Below are 13387 nucleotides of genomic sequence, written 5' to 3'. Positions count from 1 at the left end.
CCACGTGCCTACGCCACCTACTACCAGGCTCGGGGACTAAGTGGGCACACTTCACCTAGCGGTGAATTTGCTTGCTTTTTTGATGCTTCTACCTTTCAGAAAGGCAAAGCGGGCACACTTCACCAGGAAAGAAATTTTTTTTAGAGCACCATGCATTCTTCGAACAACCTGCTTCTTCGATGTCAACGTTGATCAACTGTCTTTCGAGTTGGTCAAGGAACCGTTGCAACTGTTCGGGCGATTTCCCCGCTTATTGAAGACGACAAGCCTCGCTGATCGAAGAAGCTCAAGACGGCGTGTTGCATCACAATACATGGCGCTCGGGGACTAGCTGTGGGGGTATAAACCCCTATACCCTTACGGCTAGTCTTCAGCTAGGAAGCTTGGCCCACTACGAGACGAGTTCAAGGCTTGATCCGACAGCCCGAGTTTCGCGCAAGGAAACAAGACGTGGAGATCAAGCAGGATTCTAGTCGGTTAGAATAGGAATTGATATTGAATTATCTATGGCAATTGTAACCGACTAGGATTAGTTTCTAGATCTGTAACCCTGCCCTCCAGACTATATAAGGAGGGGCAAGGGACCCCCCTAGGACAGGAGATATTCTCTCAGCACAAATCAATACAACCAGACGCAGGACGTAGGTATTACGCCAACTCGGCGGCCGAACCTGGATAAAAAGCTTGTCCGTGTCTTGCGTCACCATCGAGTTCGTAGTTTGCGCACCGTCTACCGATAAACTACTACCGTGGGTATACCCCAAGGTAGACTGCCGACTAGCTTTCGTCGACAATCGCTTAAGCACAAGAGAACTGCTTAGAAGAAAAAGAATGTTTCTGCCAGACTTCACCTGCGTCCTTTGCAATGGAAGTGAAGACGAGTCACTTTTTCATTTGCTTCTTGACTGACCTTTTGCAAGGGATTGTTGGGCAATGGTGAATATTACGGTAAACAATCAGCTTGATCCCTTTCAAATCCTGATGGATTTCAAAGAACAGCTTGGGATACCTTTCTTCATGGAAGTCTTGATTCTAATGAGCTGGGCTATTTGGAAAGCAAGAAACGACTTCATCTTTCGACAGATCTTGCCAAATCTGCAAAGTACCAGATCGTTCTTCAGAGATGAGCTTAAGCTCCTAATGCTTAGGATGAAAAGAAGTGTTATCCCCCGCTTTGAACAATGGATTGCCAACTTAGTTTAGCCAGGCCCGTAGTGGTGTTGTCTTTGATTTTCTTCCTAACGTTCTTTGTTTCTTGAGCGGGTCATGTCTTTGACTCTGCTTTTTTTGGTTTCTTGTATTTACTGAACCTCTACTTTTTATTTTAATCCATATTCTGTAGGGGTGCAAACCCCTCCAGTTCCTTAAAAAAAAGACTATTAGGTCACAAGTTGTGCTCAATTGCTTAGAGGTTATTTTGGTAGAACCGTCTCACATGGGTAAGAGCATCTCCAAGAGATTGGCTAAAATTAGTAGTCAAATTCTAATGTTTAGCCATTTTGTAAAATAGACAACTTTTTAAAAAAGAAAAGGTCTACAACAGCCTTGCTATCAGATAGCTAGTGTCAGTGGTTGACTATATATGACTAACGAAAATCAAGGAATAGCAAACTTTCTATTTTACAAAACTAAATAGCACATCTGTTGGAGCCTATTTTCTATTATACAAGTTCTAAAAAGGCTTCATAATAAGAATAACAAAGCTATTGGAGTTGCTCTAAGTTCCTACCTTGTTGTGGGTGCTTGCATTTTTTATCTAAAGTTCAATTACTTTTCTTGACATAAATGTTCGCATTCCCTAGAAGATTTTATTTCAAGATTTAGCGCCGTTGAACGTGTTCATCGACAATGAGTCGTCTATGTAAATTTGTGAATTTTGAAATCTGTTGAGTCTTTGAAAACTCATATGAGATGTGCATGCACGAATGTCTACATTTGTACTCCCTCTGTCCTGTAATATAGTATTAGGGTTCGCAGGAAATAAAATAATATTAGGTCGGCTACTGTTGTAGTTTCGTGGCACACATGCACTGATGCACGCATAACATAAAGCATCCAATTGCCCGTTTGCTGCCGGCGACGCGAATCGGAATTGGTCCGCTTCTCGGTGATATCGTAGTCTCAAGATGCGACGATGATTTTTTTTTGTTTTATAAAAAAAGATAAAAAGGAAAAAACTGCGACGCCACGATCAGACCACGGCGCGGCGCTCTATGGCATCTCGCAACCTCGGGTTTCTTGGATTAGCTAGGATCGATCGATGTGTATCTTGGATAGAGAGGTATTGTTGACGCATGGGTACGTGCTGCAGGGCATCTGCATCAATTAATGTCTCGTCATTTGTCAACCCTCCTCAAACCTGAATGTGTTGGGTGAATCCCCGATTGGAGAGGATAGACTTTAACTTTCAGGAAGTAAATTTTTCTCAGTCCTCTTAGATCGAGGATTAACTGAATAAACCCTAAGGAGCTGGGTCAACGAGCTAATAGTCTCAATTGCTAATAGGATGTTTTTGCTCATGCCATGCAGCGTACATGTAATTGCATATCACTGCTAGGCAAATGATTTTAAATATTTCCATCGATTCTGAAGGTGTAGACTTTGTGGAGTTGGGTTGTAATTGCCACCTGAAAATGCATTTCTATAGTCAAACGTCCCTTGGAAGCTTTCTTAAAGACAATCACCTCTGGAAATATTTTTGCAGGGGCTGTTATATTAGCTCAGTAAAACATATAGGTAAATTCACTCTAGGAGTTTCCCAGCAAGGTAAATCCAAATCTAATATATTTTTACCTATGTTTTAACAACTAATATTAATTGAAGAGCCTAATAGGGGGTTTGGCTAAATATGACTCCAAATGAAAGAAGAAAATGTATCAGAGGTTAATCTGTTTTCGAGTAATTGTCACGGTTAATATCACTGTTGTTGCTATCATCGCCCACTCACAATGACCTTCGGAATCTTGATTGACAAATGAAAATGTATCACTAGATTTTCTCTTGCATGGCAGCCTTATTAGGACACGTAGGATCAGATGCAACGTGGAGAAGAGAAAGGAGAAAGTGGTGGCTTGCAGAGGCGTCAGAGAGACCTACAGAAGAACCGATGGCTTGGGTAGAAGAACAGGTGGTGCATGGAGAGAGAGAGAGAGAGAGAGAGAGAGAGAGAGAGAGAAAGCTACAACCAAGTGCTTAAAGTTGGAAAAGGCAAGCAAAACAGTGACAACAGTAGGTCCAACAAGCAATAGCCTGTGTTGAGTAGTTAGTTTGTTAGCTTCATTTGTCCAAACCTATGTGGAGCATTTACTTTTCTCTGAGACCATCGTAAACTACTGCTTGCGTTGCTATTGTTCTAAGAAAATACAGACCTCTGTATTTGCAAAGAGAATTCTCTGTGTGCACCCCCCAAAAATGTTATCATATCCCATAACATTTCTACCACTGCTTTAGCTTTTTGGTTCTTTCTATACCACTGCTGCTAGCACAACTATTTCTCCCTCCACCGACATTAATTACCTAGGTGTTTGTCATTTTTTCCCCCAAAAATAACAATTTTTCACTTGGGTTATAGTGGGTCTGAAAAAGTTACTGCCAACAATCTCGTCTCCTTCACCCCCCTCCCCTGATGCTCCCATCCCCATCTCTTTCCTCTGCATCGGCTTCAACTGCTGGGTTCTCACCTTGATGGTGTACCAGCACTACTGCACTAGCTCCGCGACGAACCCTTTGGCACCCTAGATGGACCGAATGGTGAATAGCCATGTCAATAAGAGAGTGTTTGGTTAGAGATACTAAAGTTTAACAGGTACAAGATTTTTTTTCTCTCTCTCGAGGTTCAGTGGTTTGCCATGCCAGTCACATACATCCTCGTTGAGACGTGCCCATGATCACCACCCTCCGTAAGCTCAAAGATCCCTCAAGATCACTCCAACCTGCTTTGTGTTGCCTGTGGAGATTGGCACAAGAGCCCTGAACAAATCCTCCTTGAAAACATATAGGACACAGAAAAAGTGGGAGTAGTTTCGAGTGAAAAGAGGCAACATTTTTATTTATTCCATTCCGAGCACAGGACACAAAAAACCTGGCATCCGTCACACACTCTTCTACTATACATCGATCGTTTCCCATTTTTTCCCCCTGTTCTTACCGTCGTTTTTATTCACACGTACGTACACACACACCTGATGGAAAAAGGTCACCAGCCATGCTTGCATTGCATGGACGCGGGCTCTGAATTCCTACAACCAGAGCGCGCCGGCGTTCCTGAGCATGGGCACGAGCTCGCCGGAGAGGTGCAGCGCCATGACCCTGCTGGTCCCGCCGACGAGGTCGCCGCCCACGAACACCGCCGGCACGGTGGCGCCGGCGCCGAGCCTCCTGGCCAGCTCCCGCTGCATCTCCATGCCCCGGGGGTCCCTGTCCAGGTCGTGCACCGCCGCGTTCACGCCCAGGCTGCTCAGCAGCGACGTCACGACGTCGCCCATGCTGCAGTTGCTCGCCGTGAACACCACCACCGCGCGCTCCGACGCCAGCCTCGCCACGTGCTCCATTGCCATCCTCGCTCTGCTCCTTGTTTTTGCTTGTCCGGACCGGAAGGTTCTAGAGGCTTCTAGTCCCCCCCCCCCTCTCTCCTTAGGTTCTGTGAGATGATTTCGATGGTGATAGATGTGGTTTCTTGCTCTACTGGCCGTGGGACGGCTTGCCTTTTATAGCCTGCAAAAAGGTGTTGTTGGATTGTTGGTACGTAGTACAGTACCTACTTCTACTTGCATTGGATGTTATAGATACAAGACAGAAGATTCTATTCTTAATTGACAGCTAACTGATAGCATTTGCTGAACATGTTGTATATTATAATATGTGCAAATGGGACATAGCTAGATTTGGTTCTTCTCTATATATAATAACTGAAAAATGATTCTCATGATCGATTGTTGGTTATTAGAGACCGGATAGTTTTGGATGGATAAGAATCCATGTCTGTGTTCAAGCATGAGGGGGCCCTGGGAACATTGGAATCGATCTGGTCATGACTCACGAGTCGACAACATACCAAATTTGTAATACTATATCAAGAAATCTGAAAAAAAAACCATAAGGATCTTTTCAAAAGTCATGACTCATGAGGACAGAGCAGTATAGATATATGGGGATTTTCTTCGGTCATAGTTTATAAGCAAAATCAATCTTCGAAGAATATTAACAATTACACTTGTATTTTTACAAACTGACCAAGTACTCACGTTAAAGATATTAGTGATATATGTTTTTTTTTCACAGCAGTACTAGTATTATATGGTTGACAAGCTGAAAAGCAGTTAAGTTTCTTCTACTGTTGCTCGTAGTCTGAATTCTGAAACTTGTAGTAACTGAAAAATCTCTGGTGCAATGCATGCTATTTCCTCTATCCAGTAGTAACTGTTAAGTGCTCCTCGGTTCTGTGGAAGTCTGAGTGTTGTCCCTGCAGAGATTTCAGGCCTTTGATTCCGACTGTAAATACATAAATCCACACAGAATGCGAAGGTGCCGACAACAACACGGCATCGCTTCGTCACAAGACAATATGACAGCAGGATCTGATTCCTCTGGCTAAGAGCAGGCACTTTGTATTGGAGGGATCAACCTCCTGAATCCTGATCTTCAGGTTCAGAATAGCATCTTCAGACAGAGAACCTACTACGGTCTCATTCAGTCCCTCACACAAAGTCACACACACACTCTCTCTCTTCTTACCTTATCGCAGTAGCAGAATCTGCCCCATTTGCTGTGTCATTCCTTAGAATAGTTACACCATACTTGGTGAGTAAATCATTAGTCAAGACAATTGTCTGATAATTCTGCTCAACTTGCTATATTTTGTTATCTGAAGCTTTTTCACCACAGCATAATCTTTATCAGATATGCAGGCAATTGCCTTGCCACCACAGTGCTGTACAGCCTTGCATTGCATATCAGCAGCGACGTGCTGTGTAAATGATGCTATGGAACAGTCGCCGTTGATATGCTGCGACGGTTCTTCTGATCTTCTCATGTATGATGCAAACCCCCCAGGACAAGAAGATGACAATGGAGAATGTGGATAGACATGTATCCTTATCCCCAAGATCTACCTGGCAGTGCTGATTATGTGAACTTCGCATCTTGAGATTCCTTCCTGAGCCTGATCAGTTTCTTGGCTCCTCGTGTTTGCAAAGGGCTACGTGCACTGATCCACAAAAGCATCAAAGGTAAAGGTGAGGTGCAATGGAGAGGGGAAAATTCTGGAAATATCTTACAAAGAATCCCATGTTATATAGTTTTATAACATGTAGCCAAACAAAGGGGTGCCACCAAATATATCCATCACATAAGCGCACACAATGGTATAGATTACATATACAATTCTCACTTCATAAGCTGAGAGAAAATACACAAATTGTCAGGTAGTGAGTAAATACCAAATAAGGAGTACCATCAAATCATCCAATTAAACCCTGTTACATTTCACACACACATACATACATCAATGAAGGGCTGCATTCTTTGATCTGCAAAAACAAATGCATACCTGAAATGAAGGTAAATGTGAGGAGCAATGTTGTGAAAAAAAATCTTCAAATATCTCAGGTAGCAACACCATAAGGGAATGACCAAACAAGGAGTACCATCTAAGACTTGCATTACTTATATGGTATTATTTATATATACGAATTGAATTGTGCGGACAATCTTATGGAGCTTACATGTACAATTCTCACTTGAGCAAAGGGGGCACATTTAAAAGGTGAGCCTCTCCTTATCCTCTGGAGAGCTCCGGGAGCGCTCAGTATTTCATGAGCTGTACACAAAATGAAAATAAAAATACTGTACAGGGGTGTATTTCGTGGCAGACAAAGTCACATAGATTCTAGAGCTTGTGGTTCTTCTGGATATCTTGACAAGATGATGGATCCATCAACTTCACGAACGTAGCTGTAAACTGAGTTGGCTGCACCAATCACAAATTGACAGGTTCCCCTTGAATCAGCATGTAGTGTGACACCGTAGTACTCAAGATGATCTGCTACGCTCATCCCATAGACCGACCTTTTGAAGCAACGGCAAACAATAAGCAACACATGCAAGAAAATAAATATCCAAAATAGATAGGCATATACATACCTGCTACAGGTTGGGTCCTCACCAGAATCATCACATACCGTCTCATTTCTAGTAACTACATTTCCATCTATGCTCTCATGAAGCCAAACCTGAAGATAAATAAATGCATAAGAAATGGATTAACGGTAACCTAGAGAAGTATGCATCTCTGTAAACTCTTTTTGACTATCAGATACACACCTCTCTAGCAAAGTGGTGGTATGTCCATTCACCTAGGTAATAATAATACGGTGGTAAATGCGGCACAATATCATTCTGATGGGTCACACGGATTGTTCTTGGGACTTGTTCACCAAAGTATACAGCAAAAGCAGGATTGCCTATCCGGGGCTGTCCGAAAGTCATGAGCTCAACCGCCTTTGGTCCAAATTTAACCTGTAAAAGAAAAGGCAAAGATATCATTGAAGCCAACCATCTGATATATTAACAATAAATCGAATGGCAGTAGAGCATATATTGAAATTTGATGCAATAAACCAAGTACATTAAAAACACTTACAGATAGATCAAGGGCACAAAACGAAGCTAAAGCCCCTCCCATGGAATGTCCCACAACATTTATGGGTAGATCTCCATATGTTTTTCTTGCCCATTTAATAGACTTCAGGATCTCATACCGCATAGTTGTATTATAATATGCAGTATAAAACCCATGATGGACCTAGAACATGAGACAGACAAGCAGCAAGCAAACACAAGTTATTGCTAATTCAATGAGAACTCTAAACATCAACAACTTGACTAGTTGACTTGAGTTACCATAGCATCCGGCATGCCAGGGTATGTCACATCAAGCTGCTTCCAGAAAAGATCTTCGATCCAATTTGAGATACTGTGCAAGTTAAATTCCAAGACATCAAATCAATGAGAAGTGAAGATTGAAAGCTTATAAATAGCTTATGATATTTGATTAAAAGATTACAATTTTATAAGTTGAAAACTGAAACACATAGCTAAGGTCCTGTTTGGTTCCCACCCTGGGAAACGTGCCTAGGCCAGGCATCAATGCCAGGCGTTCGATTTTGAATGCCTGGGGTTGGATTCAGCTGCCTAGCCTTGTTCCCTAGGCGAGGGTGGCAACCAAACAGCCCCTAAATAACTAGGATAAAAGGTTGATGTTCTCAGAGCAAATGCCCATACGTTACAAATCTCGACTTATAATGGAGCATTTTCTGTACCTGTGCTGTTGAGTGCCTCTAAATGCAATGATTATTGATCGAGGGTCAGGCGCAACTCCAACAAATGCCTGCACAATGTTTTAACAAACAACCGAACATAAGTTTTCATGGAACACTGAGTGCAAGCAAAAGAGCATTGCCGAAATACTTAAAGATAGTTAACCTGTAAGCAGTTCTCCACATCTACTATGATCTCTATCACCTCAAAACCCTGCATCAATAATGCAAAAAAACAGACTATTAAACTCCAAGGAACATGTAGAACAACTTTCACAAACATAGGAAGCACAGACCTTTGTGTGGCCTTTGCACCTTGGACAGGTCCATAAGAGAAGTGATGTTAAGTCAGAAGTGTACACCTGAAGCACATTTATGTAAACCAAGTCTGAAAAAGGAAAAAAATGTATTCTGGAGATAGAAACATGGGAATCATTATATTCATTCCTTATCAAAGATCCATTCAGAGATGCAATAACCACGGACAGGATATCTATTAGTGACTGAAAATGCTGCATAGAAAAGGGGAAGGAATGAAAAGGTGTGGCAAAGAGTTTTTTTTTCCTTAAAAAGGAAAGGGTGTGAAAGACAGGTTCCAGAACAGAAATTGTCTAGCTAGGCACGGACAATAGGAAGTTTGGGCAGAGTTATGATGAAGTTGCTGTCAACAGAATAAGTAGCAGCACATTGTGCATGAGGAACTTACTGCAGATGCGTATTCGACAAGAATATGAGCAAGCGTATGATTGTAGGAATAACCATCATCACTTTGCTTCAGCCTGATCACTGCATTGGCAAAGAAAGGTGTGAGGAGTTAAAACCTGATTCACTGGCAGAGTACACAAACGCACCATAACAGTAAAATAAATCCTCGTGACACTCAGAAACTAGAGTTGGGTAATGTGACTACATCCAACCCAATGGCATTACCAATCTGAGAAGCAAACAAGGATAACCCATGACTCTGTTTTCCAAAAATATACAGCACTGGTACCCCCAAGCACGTGGACAAGAATTGCCTTTCCACGTTATTACAGCATTGCTATGCTGAAAAATCACTTGCAGGCCACAATGAGCATGGAGTTGTGGAAAGCGTTATCTCAATTACACAGAAGTGGATGCATCTACTTAAATGGGAGGAGTAGGGACGAATGAAGAAAGCCACTGAGTGAGGCTTTGCTGTCTTGGATCAAGGCTATATGTGGAAGTGATATTCTGTTGCCTGAAGTGGGTGAAATCTGTAATAGGATATAGTCTTCTGGTTGCTGAACTTTTTCTTCTTTAGCTGGTATATCCTCAGCAGTGACGATTTGTAAACATTTGCTTTAAACAGAAGCAGAGACCTTCTCCTTGAAAGAAAAAGGTTGCCGAGCACTGTAATTGCAAATCCTCAGAACCTTTCCCCAATCCAAATCCTCCCCACACGAAAAGAAAAAAAAAAGCCGAATCCGGGAGGAAATCGGCAGGTGCAGCAGCAGTCGGCGCATTCGAAGCAAGCTACGCTGCTTCCCTTCCCAGCGTCAGCCGCCCTCAATTCCTCATCTAATCTAGACCAATTTGACACTAACTACACCCCGTATGCTACGCACTCTGGTCTGAGCTCCTCGCGCGGGGTCTGTGCGCCGGCACAGCCGCAACAACCAATCGGGTTCCCGGCCCCTAGTAGTAGCTACTCGCCGCCCTGAGCAACGACGGGCCGTCCGGAACCTCTTTTCCTCGGAAGGAGCGGGCGAGCCAGCGGCAGTCGAAACGGGGGTGGGGGTGGGGGCAAAGCTGATCGAACTCACCTCTTTCCTCCTCCTGCCCCGCCGCCACCGCCGCAGCGGTGGGGGAAGAAGCGGAGGCCACAAGCACCGCGACCACCAGCAGCAGCAGAAGCTTCACCGTCCGCCCCAGCCATGCCATCGCCGTCTCTCTCTGTGGCTCGCCTCCACCGGAGGAGACTGGTGGTAAAGAAGAAGGAAGGAAGAAGAAGACGGCGGCGAGGGGGCAACCCACGCGGAAATTTCTTCCGAGGGCCGTTCCGTCAAGTTACGGAACGGTTGACAGCGACGGACGGCTCCCCGCGGTTGGGTTACCGCGTCGGCTAACACCCAACCACGTACAGCCACGTGTCCCGCGAGAGGGGTTAACGGATTATTAGCATTTCCGCTTAGCGTTTTGCAGTTTGCCCCTCGGGTTAGCGAGATATGTGAGGGGGAAGGACGATCGGAGAGAGAAAGGGTGAGCAGGGTCAGTGTCGGTGTCTGCCACGGTAATAGATAAAGAGGTGGAGGGCGCACGTCGAAAACGACCTGGCGGCCGGAGGGAGGAGGAGGAGGACGGCACGGGACGGGACGGGAAGGCTTGCCGTCAACGGCACTGCGGCGGCAGGCCCCACATGTCATCCGCACGGGCGAAGGCAGGGCGACCGGGCCGGCAGTGGCGTTCGTCTTCGCCAACGGTGAAGGGGTTTGGCGTTCTAGATAAATCTGGCACCGTGTGTGCGCTTCGTTTGACCAAACTAGGATTTTTTTTTTTAAAAAAACTTTTTTCGTTTCAAAGTGCAAGCAAAGTACTTCTAGACGGCTAATGGCCTTCCTGGATATACCTTAACTAGTCTGCGCTCAATTTAGCGCTACAGATCGGGTTACCATGTCATGATAGGCAAGGGGCGGAGCTAGGATTTAAACATAGGAGGACATTTAAACCAGGAATCATTATCTGTATCAAAATACATACTATGTAGTTAAGGTATATGTAACAACAAAATAAACGTTTGTGCTATGATAAAAAAAAGTTTAAAAGTTGGAAAAATAACCTGAAAGGAACTAATTAATTAGTCTGTATAAGACCTCTAACCTTAACACGATCTATCTAATTCTATTGGCCATAAGAAAGAATCACAATATTAAAAAAGAAGTAGTTAAGTGGGCCAAACTTAATTAGCCCTAATCCGTCAATGTTGAATGGCAAACAATCGGTCACTTATCATCTAGCCATTATTATTTGGAACTCACTTGAACAGGCAAAATGACGTTTAAACAGGTTAAAAAGGACGAATTAACTAGCAAATCACTAATCTTCAATTAACTAGCTAGTTAGAGGGTGTGGTATGGGGACAAACTAATGTTTGGTAGGCAATAATAAAAATAAAAGAGATGGAGAAAATATCAAGAAAACCTAATTTTATTCATATAAGGTAATATTGCCATATTGGAGATTAATATGGAGGAAGAACAAAAGAAAAATCATAGTGCAATAGTATAATTAACTAGCTAATTAGATAATTATAAGTATCTAATTTCAGAAGAGGTGTTATGGGAGGTATGGGAAGGTTTGGGGGTGCCAAGCTCCTCTCAGCCTCTCCTTCCCTCCGTCGCTGATGCTCGGTCTAATTAGACCAGGCTAATCGCTCCATGCTAGCTGGAAGCCCTAGCTTCCATGTCACCGCACAACATCCAAATCACTATCGTTGATGACTTCACGAACACTCAGAAATGCTTGCAAGAGAAATTAGGGCCTCGGCTGATAAAAAGCTAAAGACATTGCTATAATCATGCATTATGATAAAAATTCTTTTATCTCATTCTAGAAATTAAATTGTAGTGCAATGGATGCCATGGGAGAAAGAATGGGGAGGGGAATCACACAGAAGAAGGGATAGGAGGTAAACCGCACGAAGCTATTTGTCGAAGAAAAGAGGAGCCATTGCCCTGCTGGTGAAGGGCCTAGTCCAAAGAAGGGCAAGCTTTTGGAAGAGGAGCTGAGAGGCCTCATGAGAGGGGTGTCACAGGAGGTTGCCACGTGGAGGGAGAAAATGGAGCTCGTGCTAGACAAAAACTAGCCAACCGTTAAATGAAGGCGGGGGTCAACGCCCATGGGGATGCGGCTGATGGAGATGGGATTTGAGGGCCTGCCTACTTTGGGGTTTTGAGTAGAGACTTTTGTTGGAGCTATGATTTTTACTTAGGCCCTCAAAATTTAGTTTAAATAAAGGCATGTTTAAGAGTGCTGCTAAGATTCATCTTATACTCTTTTTTGTAAAAGCCTAATAATGCCATATGTCTGTACCTTCTTCGAGGAGGAAAATGAACTTCTTTATTGTTTTTTAAAAAGATTTTTTTTCCTGTTTGTACTCGTTCCGTTCAAGATAATTCAAACAATTTTAACTTTAAATAAAATGTACACTAAAAGCACTAATATATGATACTGAATAATTATCATTAGATTAATTATATGATATATTTTCATAATATTTTAAGTTTGACTCAACTTAAATATATAATAATATCTTTTTAGGACCAAGAGAGTCGGTAACATATGATGCATTATTGTTTTATTTCTTTTTCCCTAAAGGGGACACATTGAGGGATCGAACTTTTTTTCTTTTGGATTTGAAGGAGAGATTGAGGGATTGAACTGATGAATGGATGGTTTCCTTGATCTTGCTTATGAATCCCAAGAATGGAATGTCTGGCCCGACCTAGACAATATTCTCATCCCATAGTACCGAACAATTGGCGGCCCACTAATCTTTTTTTTCAAGTGCGAAGGAAGGAAATAGCAAACGGCCCACAAACAAAGGGATCGAACGCCCATGGCTTGTCACGGCATCTCGTCCACATGCGTGATTCTCAAAAAAAAAAAAAAAAAAAATCTCGTCACATGCGTAGAGCTTCTAGATACTTGTTTCAAGATATGCTGTATGTAGATTGTGTGCAAGCAACAGGATGAAAACGGTTGACGGGATTACAATATACAAAACAAACTTTGGGATATTTTTTTATTTTAGCAATTAAAGTATACAAAAATAGTTGAAAATGGTTGTCAAACCAATTGAATTGATAAATTTTTATGTTTAGCAAAATTCAAAAAACGGTACCGTAATATAGAAAATAATATCATAATATAGAAAACAAAAATGGTCGATTTGGAATATTTTTGTTTCATTTTCATCTAGAAACTAACTCCCGATGCTTAAGGAATCGTTGCCACGATGCACAGTGGCAGAGCAAGGTTTTCAACCTTGGAATGGCCCCACACCCACACCACCGACATGCCACCACCGTGCCATGCCAGTCAGCTAGAGT

At 42.9% G+C, this 13387-nt stretch overlaps 2 protein-coding genes across 3 annotated transcripts; both read right to left on the bottom strand.

Moving 5' to 3' along the window:
- On the bottom strand, nucleotides 4021-4688 carry LOC8069518 (glutaredoxin-C10). Its single transcript, XM_002449885.2, has one exon. The coding sequence runs from the start codon at nucleotides 4554-4556 to the stop codon at nucleotides 4239-4241; it is 318 nt and encodes a 105-aa protein (XP_002449930.1). The 5' UTR covers nucleotides 4557-4688; the 3' UTR covers nucleotides 4021-4238.
- LOC8082061 (lipase) lies at nucleotides 6642-10311 on the bottom strand. Of its 2 annotated transcripts, none has more exons than XM_002449884.2 (10): nucleotides 10103-10303; nucleotides 9022-9101; nucleotides 8612-8677; nucleotides 8482-8529; nucleotides 8319-8386; nucleotides 7900-7972; nucleotides 7640-7801; nucleotides 7321-7515; nucleotides 7141-7229; nucleotides 6642-7065 (listed from the first exon to the last, which is right to left on the bottom strand). In XM_002449884.2, the coding sequence occupies exons 1-10, from the start codon at nucleotides 10218-10220 to the stop codon at nucleotides 6876-6878; spliced, it is 1089 nt and encodes a 362-aa protein (XP_002449929.1). In that variant the 5' UTR covers nucleotides 10221-10303; the 3' UTR covers nucleotides 6642-6875. The 2 variants fall into 2 exon arrangements, 1 of the variants encoding a protein (XP_002449929.1); XR_002453660.1 differs by having other exon boundaries at nucleotides 6924-7065; nucleotides 7353-7515; nucleotides 10103-10311.

The sequence above is a fragment of the Sorghum bicolor genome, chromosome 5 (assembly GCF_000003195.3).
Source record: "Sorghum bicolor cultivar BTx623 chromosome 5, Sorghum_bicolor_NCBIv3, whole genome shotgun sequence".
Classification (NCBI taxonomy): domain Eukaryota; kingdom Viridiplantae; phylum Streptophyta; class Magnoliopsida; order Poales; family Poaceae; genus Sorghum; species Sorghum bicolor.
Note: the sequence above shows the minus strand (reverse complement) of the source record. Positions and strands in the feature narration are given on the sequence as shown.